The sequence below is a fragment of the Tupaia chinensis genome, unplaced genomic scaffold, assembly GCF_000334495.1.
Source record: "Tupaia chinensis unplaced genomic scaffold, TupChi_1.0 Scaffold144346_1, whole genome shotgun sequence".
NCBI lineage: Eukaryota > Metazoa > Chordata > Mammalia > Scandentia > Tupaiidae > Tupaia > Tupaia belangeri.
Window position 1 is genome coordinate 3,786,467 of NW_006204205.1, and position 16,348 is coordinate 3,802,814.

The following is a 16,348-nucleotide window of genomic DNA, read 5'->3' on the forward strand; positions in this document are numbered from 1 at the left end:
AATAAAAAGATACCAGTTTACAAGAGGAAGCACAGGGAAAGACCAAGAAATTAAAGAAAGTTTGGACTATGCTGATGGCTGCGAAGTCAGAGGTTGGTAATAGAAATTACTGCTAATTCTGCATTTTTAGAAAGAAGTTTTGACTGAGAACCCATAGTAATCATACTGTATATTTACAGTATTAGGGAAATAAAATATTTCTTCTTTATGTGAAACTTTTAATTGTAGCTATTATTTAAGCGAAATAGTTTCTTTCAATTGTTAACTAATAATCGATGGTGAAAGTGTGATTTTGTGAGAACTGGGTAAGCGCTCATAAGGCCTTGTAGACCAGTTAGCTTCTGTGAGATGGAACTGTTTCATATTTAAAAGCTTGTTTGCTTATGACATTTTTTATGGGTTTTCTGGTAGATGGCCGATCTCCAACAAGAACATCAGAGGGAAATTGAAGGCCTCTTGGAGAATATTCGGCAACTTAGCCGGGAGCTTCGACTTCAGATGCTCATTATCGATAACTTTATTCCTCAGGATTATCAGGTAAATGGGGAGTTCTTTGAACTAGCTATTAGTATCACCAAGCTGTGAGGAACAAGGAAATACAGCTCTTAGTTTAATTGTTGGTAAATATTTATACTTCAGTTATCAACTATAAAATCTTTTGGTCATCACATATCACTTTAGTTGAGGCTTTTCTTAATACATAATAATCTATCAGAGTGTCTTAAGTATCTAAATAAAAATCTCTCAGCCCTTTGGAAGAACTCAGATTCACGTAAATGCAATCAGAATCGGGTAAAGGTCCTGTTCATTCATCCAGCATTATTTGTCGTATGTGAAATAAACAGAACCCCTGTGCTTGCTCTCTCTCCTTGTTTATTGGTGCTAATTCTTTTCATGTGTATGCATGTGATAAAATATATACGTGAAATTTACCATTTTTACATGTACAATTCTGCCACATTAAATACATAGACATTGTTGTATACCCATCACTATCACCCAGCTTCAGATGGGTGCTAATTCTTTTTTTTTTTTTTTCATTTTAATTGACAGAGAGCATGTATGCTTTCCAGAGGGTGGGGGGAAGTACCCTCCAGTGGGGCATGATCATACTGCAATTCCTTCTGTTCCATTTATTAATCTTGTCAGGATTTTGGGCATGGACACACACACATGCCTGGTATGTTTTTCAAGCCATTAGGGCCTGGGATTCATACTGGCAGCCATCTGGAATCAGGCTCCCTTAACCACCAGACTATGGGCCTGACTACAGGCTGCTGATTGTTAATAATAATGTAATTTAAAAATCTCAGCATCTATTTTTTTTATCTAAAATTTCTGTCTTTGTAGTACATTCTAGTAAACTTTAACATAATTGATTTGTTTTTAAAAAAATCTTACATTGAATCTTAATGTAGTTTTAAGAAATTTATCTGAAAATAAGCCTTAGTATTTTTTTCTTTGGATGGATTTTGGGTATAGAGAATTAATCTTGAGTTCCCAATACACTCTTTTTATTGGTCCTTGGGTGGTCTGCATTTATTTAGTGAACTCATCACTCAAACAAGAGGTAGACCTCGACAGTAAACTACTGCTAACCAAATTGTGTCCCCCTCTCCTGTTTCATCCCTTTGCCTCTTCCAATCTAAGGTAAATATCATCCTGATTTCCTGTTCCTCATTCTCTTGCCTTTTATTTGTATATAGTTTAGTTGTATCTTCATGTATTCCTAAGAAACAAATATTGTAAAATGTATAAAAAGTGTTTATTATGAAGTATATGTCAAGACAACTTTTTTCACCTAACAATGTTGAGATTTTAGTTCTATGAATGTTTTTCAATTTTTGTTATCAAATATTGAAAAATTTAAATTGTTATTAAGTTTAAAATAAACTATCTTTGACTCTTTGAAAAGGAAATGATTGAAAACTATGTCCATTGGAATGAAGACATAGGAGAATGGCAGCTAGTGAGTATTACCTTCACCTTCTCCCAAAATACCATGGAGTGCTTCTGTGGATTGTAGATTGTATTGGCTGCCAGGGGAGGACAAGGTGGTCCAGAGCATGGGTCAGGTGAGAATCCAGGGACAGATAAGTTTTTTGTACCATGGTTATCATTGCAGGGGAATTGGTCTGGGTCAGGAGCTACATGGGACTGAATGACCACTGGGCCCCTTTCTGCTTCTGCATCAGATCATGTTTTACTAGAATAGTATTGGGTTATCTCACAGTAATTTGTCTAATTCACTGTATTCTTTACTAATAAGATTTTTTCTCCCCTCCCAACCTTTTCCTTTTTTGAGAAATGTGTTGCCTACACAGGAAATAACATGAGGAAGCAAACTCCAGTACCTGATAAAAAGGAGAAAGATGTAAGAGTATTTTTTTTTAAAGTGCAGTTATTTCTTTATAGGAATGTGGGTCATTAAATTATGTTGTCAACTTTGTATCTGTTAATCAGCTCTGCCTAAAAATAGGCTGTTCTTTTGGGAATAAGGGCTTCAGAATGGGGTGCTTATTAGGGTAGGACAGTTCTGCTGTCAGTCATGGTTATCCTTTCTACCATAAGAATGGCATAATGTCACTCTTTGGAGCCCTCTTCAGTACCTTACTGGGACATGTGTGTTTGGTATGAGACAAGACAGCTTTAGGGAAATAGCAGCAGTTTTTCTTTTCGTCTAAGGAAACTTATACAGTGTTTCAGGGCTTCTGATTCACTGACTTTTGATGACTACATTGTAGATATTGGGAATAGGAGAGCCAGTCTTCAGACATTATTTCGTTTATCTCCTGTGACTTTTTCTAGGAGTTTATTCAGTATTTTAAATGCTCTCCCAAGTCTGGTTACAGAAATCCTTTCTATAAGAGTGTTGTGTGTTTGTTTTGCTTAGCCCTTTGAAGTGGACCTTTCCCATGTGTATCTGGCTTACACTGAGGAGAGTCTGCGTCAGTCTTTGATGAAATTAGAAAGGCCACGGACTTCAAAGGGAAAAGCAAGACCAAAGACCGGGAGAAGGTAAGGACTGCTCTTGAATCTCATGAAGTGAAGGCATTGAGATATTCTGAGTAGATACATTTAAAGGAAGTTAGATTTTATTTACTTAACATGATAAATATTTTGACTGATAAATTAAAAATAAAAATCTGTATATAGTGACAATTTGAGTAAATAAAATCCAAGTAATGAATTAAGGTCTTTCAACTTCAGCCTGAATAATGGAATTTTTTTTTTTTTTGAGAGATTTTTGCTATAGGGCGCATGCGCTCGCCAGAAAGACAGAGAGAGACAGAGAGACAGGAAGTGAGAAATCACCCCCCCAGGGGGGATGGCCACGCCGCAATCCTTTCTCCTCCTTTCTCCTCTTGGGATCTTGGGCATGTACACACATGCGCCCGGCGTGAATTTAAGCCACCGGGTCTGGGACTCGAACTGCGGTTGGCTACATGGGAGTCCAGCGACATAGCCATTACGCTAACTGCTGGTCCCAGTAATGGAATTTTTAATTCACATTGTCTTTCACAAATGTGTAGTGGATCACTACTATCTTGTTTAATTCCTTCATTCTTACATTACTTCTTCTAGTGAGATGCTAATTTATTTGCCTGGTTTAACTCCCACGGTATTGTATTCAGCCCTGTTAGTTTTTCTGTCACAAACATTGTCCCAGGAAACTTGATTTCCTCAAGCCCAGGTTAAGGAAGAATTCTCTGGTCACCTTTCTTTCTTTGGGACTTGATTTAACTGTGAAGTAGATGACATGTGTTGTCTCACACATGCCCTGGGAGTGCGGACGTAGGAGCCCTGGACTAGAGCTTATTTCTTCTCTCCTTTTCTGCATCAAGTACTGGTTAGCTATGTAAGCTTATTGCAATATTTTGGGGCTCCCGAAATTCTAGAAAATAAAAGCTGCTTTTCCCCAAATTTTGAATACATGAACTTTTGAGTTACTCTACATGTAACTCAAAGTTTTGCATTTCAGTCTTTTAGGAAAGTATTCATGCTTTCTCTTTTCTCTTTTCCAAACAGAAAGCGTTCTACAAAGCCTGAAACTGTAATTGACTCCTTATTACAGTAAATGTTACAGACACAGTAAAAATTAGTGATATTCTCATGGCTGGACGAAATCTTTAATTACAACACTGAAGACGTCTGTGTAATTTCAAATAATGGAAGCTCTTAATTATGGAGTGAGACTGGAAACAATAATTTGCCTAATAACTTTAGTCTATATATATTAAGTTAATGTAGCATATTAATTGGTACAACTGGTGATCGTTCCAGCCGCCCTACCACTCCGCTTGTGCTGTGCAGCGGGGGAGCAGTTCGCACGGTAGAGTTGCAGTTTAGATGTGTGTGAGTCTGTTAGTTATTTACCCAGCCACTGCTTATTGAGATAGCCAGGTTTCCAAAATAGAAAAAAAGTATGGTCTGTTTTGCACATAGAAAATAGCAGATCTCATTGTTCTGTGTTGTGTTGTTATAGCTGATTGTTTGGGCTGCACATCTAAGAAATGGCTGTGTCCTAACACTAACCTCCCAGCTGGTTTAAACACACTCTGATTTTCACACTAACATTCATTGCGTTTTAATATGAGATGACTGAGCTTACTGGTCTTCTATAGACAATTTTATAATTCACTAGTCAGTCTTTGCAAGTATACATGTTTAAAAAAAAGTTAAAAATGTATTTTATCATGACTTCTCCTGACCTTGTTTGCCATCTTGAGTTTTATCAAATACACTTTTTTCTGTTCCGATGTTATGTTCTTTCAAAACATTGTCCTATACCTAAATGTAAAGGAGCCAAAATTGCAGAAACTTAAGCAAAGTGTTGACCACTTACCTTTGTCTGAATGTGTATTTTTCTTAAATTTACTGATAAGTATGACTGTGGACATTTTTCTTTATCTGAGTTCTCAATTTTGGTGGAAACTATTCTGTATCTCCCAGTTGAGAAGAGTCTCTATTTTCCAGAAATAGAGAGATTTTGCAGATAAGCAAGAAAAATATCTTTGAATCATTTGCCCTTAAAACACTGTTTTGTTTTCCTTCATATATTATAAAAAAAAATTCTTCTCTGAATTTCTTTTATTGATTAGTTCAGTTAGATCATATTGCTCGAAAAATAAAAATTGTGTCATTTTATAGTAAAATAAGTTGGAATAGATTGAATTATTTATTCTATTTGGCTGCTTACAAAATTTTTCTTTTAGAAGTTATGCTACTCCTAAACCAGATGATATATCTTTTGTGGGTTTAAAATTATGTAATCAGCCCTAAAGTACATTGGTAGTGAAGGTTTTGAGACTTTACAAATTTATATGTATTAAGTTAATACTGTTTTAATAAGTTTAGCTAAATATTAGTGTAGAAGTACAACGCTGTATAGAGAGCGAAGGAGGGACAGCGACGAGATGAGATGGTGGTAAAATGCCCGTAAATCTCAAGGACAGTTCAGAAGTGGAGTGCTGAATGTCCTGCATATGGTGAGTATTTTCTAGGTAATTAAAATGGACTTTCGCTGGCAGCATTTTCTTTTTAGTGTGAAAGAAATAAGAGATTCGTAACTTTGCTCTGTGGGGCATTGTTAAGGTATGTCAAGACCTGGGGCCAGTTAGTCTCTTGTGAAAGGTTTGCGTGAGTAGAATTTTTTGGTAATTGTAAAATGTTTTTGATGTTACACACTTAACTCTGTTAGTACGTATAGAAATCTTAATTTTATCAGTAGGAAAAAGAAAAAACAGTGCTTCTTTCTTAAGAGTCCGTATTTCTGGCCCTTAAAAATTCAGTTAATAGGAAAGGAATAACTTTTGAATAAGCTTTAAAACATTACAGAAATTTAAGAGAGTATATTAGATATTTTTTCTATCCTACCCCACCACAAAAAGAAAAGAAAAGAAAAAAAAAAAGCTATTAGCAGGTTACTCTAGCAGGTTTTCTTTTTTCTTTTTTTTTTAAATGTTAGAACTGATTATACCAGATAGACATTAAATATTCATCTTATGAAAACTTAGATGTTCAAGTCAGGTCTGATTATATATATGAAAATGTGGGACGCTGACTTAAAGCCATTATTGCAGTTCTGTGGTCTCTTCACATTTACTGTGTCTTTGTCCACAAATGAAATATTTTGTAACTTCAGTGTTAATTTCCTGAAAGGATATAGGTGAACAAACTTGATCACTATTTGAAATAAATATGCAGATTTTAAAACAAGTGGCACATATACATATATATATATATATAAGAATAGGTTATTGAATGGATATTATCTTTTCTCTTTAATTTAAAAAGTAATATTTATTTATTAAAGAATCTTTGGTAGTTTTTGGTTTATAATATGTTCTTTAATAAACTCTGAATTACATGCACTGATAGTTACGATGTTGAAATAAAGTATTTCCCATTTTCATTTAGATGCTTATAAAGGACAAGATTAAGCAAAGGGGGAGGTAAGGGTTTCTGCATCTGCATTTCTGCCCCTCCCACAAGTAGAATCTATTTGACAAGTTATCTTTGTTACTTTTTTGGAAAAGGGTTTTGTTTTATTTTGTTTTTAAGCAAGAAATTTAAGGTTATTTTTGGCGAGGGGCTGGTGTTACTTTATCTGTAACATGTTTCTAGAATTATTATATATATTTTTTAATTTACTTTTTTCTTTTTCTAAAGAAAAAAATCTTTCCCTTAATTCTTAAATAAAGTCCCTCTGTTTCTTACAGAGCAGTGATTTAAGGAATGGGTAGAGTTTACATCCAGGCATGCCTATATCTGCCCAATTTCTTAATGTATACATTCATTTTCTTTTTAAGTTATTCTTTGTTCTTAAAATGCTAGAAAAAAAACATAGTTCTTCCTAGTGCCTTTGACTTGGGCTGTAGTCTGACTAATTTAAATCATTAATGACTTCATCGATATCACTACAATACTCCATATACTGGCCAGAATCACAAATCATACAATGACTTTGTAACATTGATTTCAGAAGCCACACTGTTATATTTTATGTATAAACTGTATGTGTTCAAGTTGTATATATTGATATTGTATACATGCAGCATGGTTAAATAAGGAATTAAAATCTTTTACCTAATGCCTGTAGTAGTGGTCTGCTTCTTTTTTTTTTTTTTTTTTTTTTTTGAGAGGTTTTCGCTGTAGGGCGCGTGCGCTCGCCAGACAGACAGAGAGAGACATAGAGACAGAAAGTGAGAAAGCACCCCTCAGGGGGGATGGCCATGCCGCAATCCCTTCTCCTCCATTCTCCTCTCGGGATCTTGGGCACGCACACACACGCGCCCGGCGTGAGTTCAAGCCACCAGGTCCGGGACTCGAACCGCGGTCAACTATGTGGGAGTCCAGCGACATAGCCATTACGCTAACTGCTGGTCCCCGTTCTGCTTGTTTTTTAAGCTATTTTTGTGTTTACTTCTGGATGGCTCTTTTGCCTAGCATCTCAATTTCATATTGTTAAGAGAAGCTGGTGTGATTTCATATTCAGAAACTCTTTAATGCTGTGGATCTTTTAAACAGAAATCATCATGAAGCAGAAATTTGGAAGAGATGTTTTTCAGTATGCTTTCTCTCATTGACAAAAGTTAAATTTCAGCCAAAAAATTGTTTTAAAATTTATTTCTTACATGAGCCAGCGAGACAGAGAGAGAACCACTGTTAACAGCCTGCACGCTGCCACTCACCCCCACAGCAGCACACCCGGAATGTGTTCAAGAAGGTTGTCAGATGGGAACCCAGAACTTTCCCTCATGGGTCAGCCTCCCAGAGTGGTTGCGTTACCACTGCCCCACTGTCTGGCCCCCACGAAGAACATTTTTACCCAAGTTCTTTTATCCTTTTCATTCGGCATTTGAGAGTCGAAACCTGTTCTCCGGTTATGACTTTAAGAGGATGAAATGTATCCCACTGACAGGTAAGAGGACGCATCGCATAGTGGTAACCGTATTGTGGTCTCATTCAGACCTCACAAGCCGTATCTCCAAAACAGTTCTGGGATTATGAATTCTGTGTTCTTGTGACAGACAACGATTACCAGGCACTGTATAGCACAGCCTTAAGAAATTGGAAATGGACATAGAGAGATGTTGATTTGTTGAAAACTTCGAAAGGGCTTTTTAGAAAATGCACACCCTGCATAGTCGAGAGGAGACTTCTCTGGCCACTCCAGGCTCGCTCTCTTCCTTTATCCAACTGCCAGCTTGTGTGTGTAGAACATGAAAAAAATACTGAAGACCCGTCATGGTAAGTAAGATAATAATGCCACCTTTGCACGCTTCGTCCCTGCTCCCTGGGTAAGCTTTAGAGCTGAGGTTTCCACTCACATGGAGCAGTGCCACTTAGGTACTTGCCCCGAAGGAAACTGAGTATAGCCTGTGTGGCTAGGGCCCTGCTGAGGACACTGTCCCTTTTAACACTCAGCTGCAGAGTCGTGGGTGAAGGACTGTTTTCTCCTTCATAGATAACAATGACTGGATAGAAGAATGTATTCGTATTTTGCTTTGTCTGATAGGACTGTAAAATTCAATGGTCTATTTACTTATGGTCTTTTTTTTTTTTTTTTTTTTTTTGAGAGGTTTTTCTATAGGGTGTGGGCGCTTGCCAGACAGAGACAGAGTGACAGAAAGCAAGAAATCCCCCCCCCCCCTGGAGGGGATGGCCACGCCACAGTCCCTCCTTCTCCTCCATTCTCCTCTCAGGATCTTGGGCACGCACGCACATGCACCCAGTTGTCATCCAGTTGTGAGTTTTAAGCCACTGGGTCCGGGACTCAAACCGCAGTCGACTACATGGGAATCCAGAGACATAGCCATTACGCTATGCTGGTCTCTCTTTTTCTGGATCACCATTTTCTGTTTCTTCTTTGGTTGTTATCATATTGTTATTTTCTGTCTTAATCTCTTTCAATAAATCACTTTGAACCCGTTTTTAAAACAAAGTAGTGTATGGGACCAGCAGGTGGCGTAATGGTCACGTCGCTGGACTCCTACGCAGTTGACCACAGCTTGAGTCTCTGACCCAGTGGCTTAAAACTCATGCTGGGTGTGTGTGTGCGTGCCCAAGATCCCAAGAGGAGAATGGAGGAGAAGGGACTGCGGTGTGGCCCTCCCCCTGGAGGGTGATTTCTTGCTTTCTGTCTCTCGCGACCACCGGCACCCTATAGCAAAAATCTCTCTCAAAAAAAAAACCAAAACAAAAAACAAGCTGTGTACAAATAAATAAAGACTGAAGTATGCCTATGCCTTACAAGAACAGTTAACACAGCTCTTAAGCCACAGCCTAAACTTTCAGGGAGTTAGGGCCAACCCATGGCCTGGGTTAAGGTAACCAGATCCCACATGGTCTGCCTTGTAGTTCGAGTCCTAAGCCTGGCAACTTGAAGAATATGCATGAATGCCCCAAATCCAGATAGGTTGGTGAAGTGGAGAAGGGATTGCAGTGCAGCCTCAGCCGTCCCTCTCAGGTCCCCCCTCCCCCCCAAAATGTACATGCCTTCTGGCAAAAACAACAACAAAAACAAGCTTTAACTCAAGCTAGAGGAGCCTTCCAAATACTATATATTTGTTTTAGCATGATCTGAATTTCTCATTCTTAGCTGTTTCATTTGCAAAGCAAATCAGGTATTGAGTCCTCTTTCTGAAGTTGAACAAAATGTGTGGGAAAGTGATTATGAAGAGGCTATTTCAAAAAGAACCTGTTTCCTCTCAGCATTTATCTGGGACTTCCTGTGACCCAATCTTCAAGTTCCTTTTATCAACGTTATCAGAACATCAGATTGTTTTACCCAAACACGTTTATGGCTCTGACTGAAGACTATGACAGATCAGACATTCTTCCACACCTGTTCCCCACCCCCATCCCTTTTTAGAGGGCTGGGGAAATTTTTGATTTTAATCAAAGGCTTTATTTCTCCAGTTGTACAAAAGAGTTTAATAGGGACTTTACAAGGGTATAAAATATTCCTTAGAGTCGATACCAAACTTTGCAAGAGGATATTGCCTAACCTTACAACCTAAAAGTGGCAGTCGTTATCGAAATGCCACCTTGGCTTTGATTGCAACTCCACCCTCGGTTCTGCCATTCGGTCACCAGGCGTCCTGTTTCCAGCGTGTCTCCCACTGTCGCCCGTTAGGTGGTAATGTGTGCCCCTTCTGTGTGCTGCGTACCTGTGCTGAGCTGAGCAGAATGTCCTTGGGGACACACACACCCCCGTCTTGTCACACGCATAGCCTCCCTCAGGAGGGAGAGGTGGCCACGTAAATGGAGGGTGGCCGGAGGGCTGAGGTAGAGGAGGGTGACCAGTAAGCTACCTCTTGCTGCCAGCGTGGCGCCTGACCAAAGGATGGGAAAAGGCCTTTTCCCTGGGAGCGTGCTGTCAGGCCTTCAAGTAGTTGAGTGGGAAGGGTGGAAGGAGAAGTGTGAGTGTGGACGCCATGTGCATTGATCGTGTGCTTGAAGCAGAGCAAAGGCGGTGGACTGGGAGCCTACTGTGAGCAGGTGTTTTGTCAACAGTAGGAAGCCACGGAAGGGTTCTAAGTGCTGTTAGACCACCCAAGGGGTCTGTTTTTAGAAAACCAACTGCTGGAAGGATGGTGGATTAGATGGAAAGGAGCAAGGCCTGGCAGCTGAGAGCAGGCGATGGGTACCCCTGTGCCACGGAGGGGGCATGGGCCTCAGCCTGAGGGCTGACCTTGCTTGCCCTTGCGGCTGTGTTGCCTGCACTTGTGACCAGCTTAGAGAGCGGGGGCAAATGTGTCTTCGCCTGTCTTGGTCCACGTTACCTACCAAGTGCCCAGGTGTGCAGCAAGCACACGAAATGTCAAGATGTTCTTTTGTTTAACACTGGCTACTGGGAAAGAAGAAGAGACAGATAATTCAGAGACAAAAGTTAGACTAGGGAGAAGTTAAGGACGGAATAGAGGAGAGGCACTTAGCACCTAAATTTTATTGTTACCTCACCTCTCAGTCATTTCCAGTAAGTCTCTTGAACCCCCTTCCCTTTTTTTTTTAGCTTTTGCTATAGGATGTACGTACTTTGTGTGTGTGTGTGTGTGAGAGAGAGAGAGAGACAGAAAGACACAGAGAGAGACTCCCTGGGCAATGGCCATACCACAGTCTCCTCCATTCTCTTGAGATTTGGGTCATGCACATGCACCTGGTGTGATTCTCATTGCTGGGTCTAGGAATTGAACCATGCAGCTGGCCAAGTGGGATCCAGCGACATAGCCATTACACCACCCACTGGCCCCAGTGGCTGTTTTTTTTTTTTTAAAGTTTTTTTTAATTTTTAAATTTTTTTTGGAGAGGTTTTTGCTATAGGGTGCGTGTGCTGGCCAGAAAGAGACAAAGACAGAAAGCGAGAAATGCCCCCCTAGTGGGGGTGGCCACGCCACAATCTTTTCTCCTCCGTTCTCCTCTTGGGATCTTGGGCACACACACACATGCGCCCAGCATAAGTTTAAGTCACAAGGTCCGGGACTATAACCACGGTCAACTACATGGGAGTTCAGCGACACAGCCATTATGCTAACTGCTGGTCCCCTTAAGAGTTTTTTGCCTTAGGGTGCTTGTGGTCTGGTGTGACAGTGAGAGGGAAATTGAGAAATCACTCCCAGGGAGGATGGCCATGCCTTAATCCCTTCTCCATTCTCCTCTGGGCATCTTGGACATGTGCGCCCACACACCTGGCATGATTTTCCACCAGTTCCGAGACTTGAACCACAGTCAGCCATGTGAGATCCAGCACCTCAACCTCCACACCACCTACTGTTACCAGAAGCTGCCTTTTATTGAAATGTTCTCGGACCACAATCAGAAATGCTGCGTCTGGTAAGAAGGCACCAGGGCTCTCTGGTTGCTATCATCTGTCCATGCCATTGACCCTGCCCTCAGTTTCTCTTCACCCTCCTACATAGTTACCTCAGTCAGCCTCTTGGGGTACCCAGATCATCTGAGGATGGGGGAATCTCAAGGTGAAGTACTATGTAGGGAGTCCCTGCTTGCCCTCCGTGACTCCATTTTTCAAACCAGGTAGAGTACAACCTTTTTCGGGAGAGGCTGGACATGTCCGCTAACTGGGTATTCCATTTCTGCACCTGGGAAAGGACCTCCAACTTGAGCTGATAAATTTGACTTAGAAATCTGTCCCTAGACTGGAGAAAGGGCCTGCTTTGCCCTCAGTGGCCCTGCCAGAATGGAGCAGCTCACCTCGGGTGTTGATAGGCCAGGCTGGGCCTCGCTCCCTGCACCCCCTGCACCCCCTGCGCCCTCTGCACCCCCTGCACCGTATTTGCCTTGACATTCCCCATCCTCGGGTGACTTGGGTACCGTTTTGTGTTTCTTCCTCTCAGCCTTCCCTTTACCTCCTGGCCTCATACACAAACTGTAACCCGCAACTCATATCCTGTGGCAGACTACAGCTCACATTAGCCATTGAATGCAAATGAGGCTCAGAGAAGAAAGAACACTGACAATTTCAGTGTGCATCTTCTCCGGTAGGCCTTAGAAGCCTCCATGACTCTCCTCGCTACGTATTGCCCTTGGCATGCTGGTATTTTATGTGGGCAGGGTGAAACTGGCTGTGGTCAGGGTGAGACTTTAAGCTTTTGATTTGGTCCCTTGTTTTGAAAGGGTTAAAAGATGTTGCATGTTTGGTGTAATTTTAGTACTCGTATTCGTTTTTCTCACATCTGCATAAGCAGGGATGAAAAGAGAGCGCTCAGTCACTGCTGCTAGACCCATGTTCTTGCAGAGAGCCTGTCTTCAAAGGCAGGTCTGGATGACTTGACACTTGGTTTCAATGAGTTTTGCTCCTTCCTTTTAAATAATAACTTTATTGAGATAAAACTCACATACGATATAAGTCATCCTTTTAAAGTGTGTAAGTCAGTGGTGGTTAGGGTACTTGTGGAGCCAGGCACCCCTCATCACTCATCACTGTCTTAGATGAGAAATTTCTTCCCCTCCCTCACTCCCACACTCCCTCACTCCCCATTCCTCCATCCCCTCAACCCCTCGCCACCAATCTCCTGGTTTTTTCCTCTCTGGATTTTCCTATTCTGGCTATTTCGTATCATTAGGATCACATGGTGTGGTCGTACGCATCTGGTTCCTTTGACTTAGCACGTTTCTAAGGGTTATCTGTTTTGTGGCAGATATCAGTCTTCATTTTATTGCTAAATACTATTCCTTTGTGTGGATACACCACATTTTGCTTATCTAGTCATGACTTGATAGACATTTGCAGTTTTTTTGTTTTGTTTTGTTTTTTGCTACTATCAATAATGTTGCTGCAAACATTTGTGTAGAGGTTTCAGTGTGGGAACATATGTTTTCAGTTCTTTTGCTGTTTGCTTAGGATTGGAATTGTTGGGTTATAGAGTTAACTGGTGGTGTGGAGGTTAAGGTGCTGAATCCCACACGGTTGACTGCACAGTTCAAGTCTCAGATCCAGCAGCTTGAAAATCACACTGGTCATGTGTGTGTGTGTGTGTGCAAAATCCCAAGAGAAGAATGGAGAAGGGGGGGTTATAATGTGGCCATCCCCCTGAGGAGTGATTTCTCATTTTTTCTCTCTCTGGTGAATGCATGCGCTCTATAGCAAAATCTAAAAAACAACCACAACTAAAGAATTTCTGGGTTATAAGCTATGTTTAAACCTTTGGGGACTTACCACACTGTTTTCCAGAGTGGCTGCATCATTTTCCAATTACACCAGCTCTGTATGAGGGTTCCAGTTTTTCCACACCTTTGTCAGTACTTGTTATTGTCTGCGTTTTACCTTGTATTTCTTCTTTCATGTAAAATTTATCATTATGTTCATGGTACCACATACATGCACACACATGGATTTATTCCTGACAGCCAAGTCTCCCATCCTACTTTACCCTTCTGTAATCCACGTCCTATATCCATCTTGCTTTTTTTTTTTTTTTGGAGAGGTTTTCGCTATAGGGTGCGTGCGCTCGCCAGACAGACAGAGACAGAGAGACAGAAAGCGAGAAATCACCCCCCAAGGGGATGGTCACGCCGCAATCCCTTCTCCTCCATTCTCCTCCTGGGATCTTGGGCACGCACGCACACGCGCCCGGCGACCATCTTGCTTTTTTTAATTAAAAAAAAATTTTTTTTCTAGTGATTGCCAAAATAATTTCCAAGATTTCCTGGTGCATTTACTTTTTTTTTTTTTTATGAAAACTTTTTATTGTTAAAACTTTAGAAAACTTTAGAGTAGCACATTTCAGCCCCCATGTTCCTACCCCAGCTATGATAATCATCATCTCATGACTTTCTTTTTGTTTGTTTTTGTTTTCTGCTATGAGGCATGTGGGCTTTGCTGGAGAGAGACAGAGAGGGTAAGTGAGAAATCAGACCCGGGAGGATGGCCATCATGTAATCCCTTTTCTTCCACTCTGGTCTTGGGATTTGGGGCATAAATGCCCACACATCCAGTGTGATTTTCTCTTTTTTTAAAAAATTATTTATTTAATTTTATTTATTATCATTACTATTTTTACAATTTGGCTAGAGAGAGAGAGAAAGTGAGAAAGCAAGCTGCCAGGTCTGGGACTTGAACTGCAGTCAGCCATGTGCAAGTCCAGCACCTTATAACCACCACACACACACACACACACACACACACAAACCCCGTATGATTTTTAAGCTCCTAAGTCTAGGACTTGAGCCGCAGTCAGCCATGTGGGACTCCAAAACCTTAACTACCACGCCATCTGCTGGCCCCACCTCATGACCATTCCTACCGACTATTTTTTTATTTGTCCTCTTTTTAAAGAAATCACCCATGGGGGGGATGGCCATGGCACAATTCCTTCCTTTCTATTCTCCTCCTGGGATTATGGGAACCCAAGTACATGCATTTGGCATTATTTTCAAGTCACTGGGTCTGGGACTCAAACCATGGTCAGCCATATGGAATCCAGTACTATAACCACCATGCCACCTACTGGCTCTGTAGTAGACAGCACTGTTTAACTTCCCCCTCCCACATCTAAGCTAGGGAATTAATGTCCCATCTAGTCCTTCTTTGCCTTTACCTTTCAACCATTTTCAGCTTACAATTCATTTCGTCAGGTAGGCAGCACTTAGGGTCTGTTCTCTAAGCATAAGGCAGTCTTCTGTTCTTTGTCTGTTGGCTAGTCCTAAGAGTTGAGACTCAAGAGAATTTACATACTTTTAAATATTGTTTACTGCAGAGCTAAATAGTATGTGAAGATTGTTTATTTCTTTCTACAGACTCAGTATATAACAGTCCTTGTGCCCATAGGAAAAGAATGTTCTAAGTATCCAGTTGACAGTTTCTATTTATTTAGTTAGTTAGTTAGTTAGGTAGTTTTTGCCATAGGGCACATGTGCTTGCTGGAGAGGAGAGAGACAGAGAGAGAGAAAGTGAGAAATTACCCCCCAGGGGTAATGTCCATGCTGCAATCCTTTTTTCTCCATTCTCCTCTCGGGATCTTGGGCATGCATGCATACACACTAGGCATGATCTTTCAAGCCACCGGGTCTGGGACTTGAACCATGGTCAGCATGTGGGAATCCCACTGTCTTAATCACCATGCCACCATGGTCCCCAGTTGACACTTTGTTTTGTTTTGCTAGAGGACACATGTACTTGCTAGAGAGAGACAGAGAGATAGGCGGGGGAGAAAGCACCCCCCGTAGGGAATGGACATGCTATAATCCTTTTTCTTTCCATCTCTCCTTCCTTATGGGATTTTGGGCACATGCATCTGGCATGTTTCTCAAGCTACTGGGTCTGGGATCAAACTGCAGGGTTGGCCATGTGGGATCCAGCTTCCTTAACCACTAGGCCACAGAACTGACCCCAGTTGATGCTTTTACCATTAAAAAATATGAGGGGACTTCAAAAAGTTGGTGGAAAATGGAATTAAAGTATGGATTTACGTTGATGTAAAATAATCTTGAAACCCCTGTGTAGTTCTATCGTAAAGCACATGTTTCATGAACGTTTTGCAGAGCCCTCGTATATGGTTGTCAGTAGGACTTTGGGACCCCTCTGTAAGCGCTTATTATTTACATCGTGTGTGGCCTTGCAGCCTTTGGTTATTTTGTGCATTATATCCCCAGTGAGGGAGGGGTCTCCTTGAGAGGGAAGTGATCTTTCCTATTTTTGCTTCCACACCATTTGTAGTCTCTGAGTAAATTAAATTGTTTTCCTTAAAAGTTGCAACTCATAGCTTCATCTGTCAAGTAAACAGCATCACTGCCATTGTTATTAGACTCTACATATATTTTATTTTGAGTTATAAATATATAAATAATTTAAAAATAAAACTTAAAAACTCATAAGTTAAAATAG

At 40.8% G+C, this 16,348-nt stretch overlaps 1 protein-coding gene across 1 annotated transcript in view; it reads left to right on the forward strand.

Moving 5' to 3' along the window:
- KIF3A (kinesin family member 3A) overlaps positions 1–4,845 on the forward strand; it is a gene marked incomplete in the record, with an annotated part of 60,325 nt that extends 55,480 nt beyond the window's left edge. The window contains 6 exon segments of the mRNA XM_027767655.1: positions 10–92; positions 412–537; positions 1,916–1,969; positions 2,306–2,374; positions 2,894–3,018; positions 4,030–4,845. Of these exon segments, the coding sequence (XP_027623456.1) occupies positions 10–92; positions 412–537; positions 1,916–1,969; positions 2,306–2,374; positions 2,894–3,018; positions 4,030–4,078 (506 nt within the window).
- Positions 4,846–16,348: the final 11,503 nt, after the last annotated feature.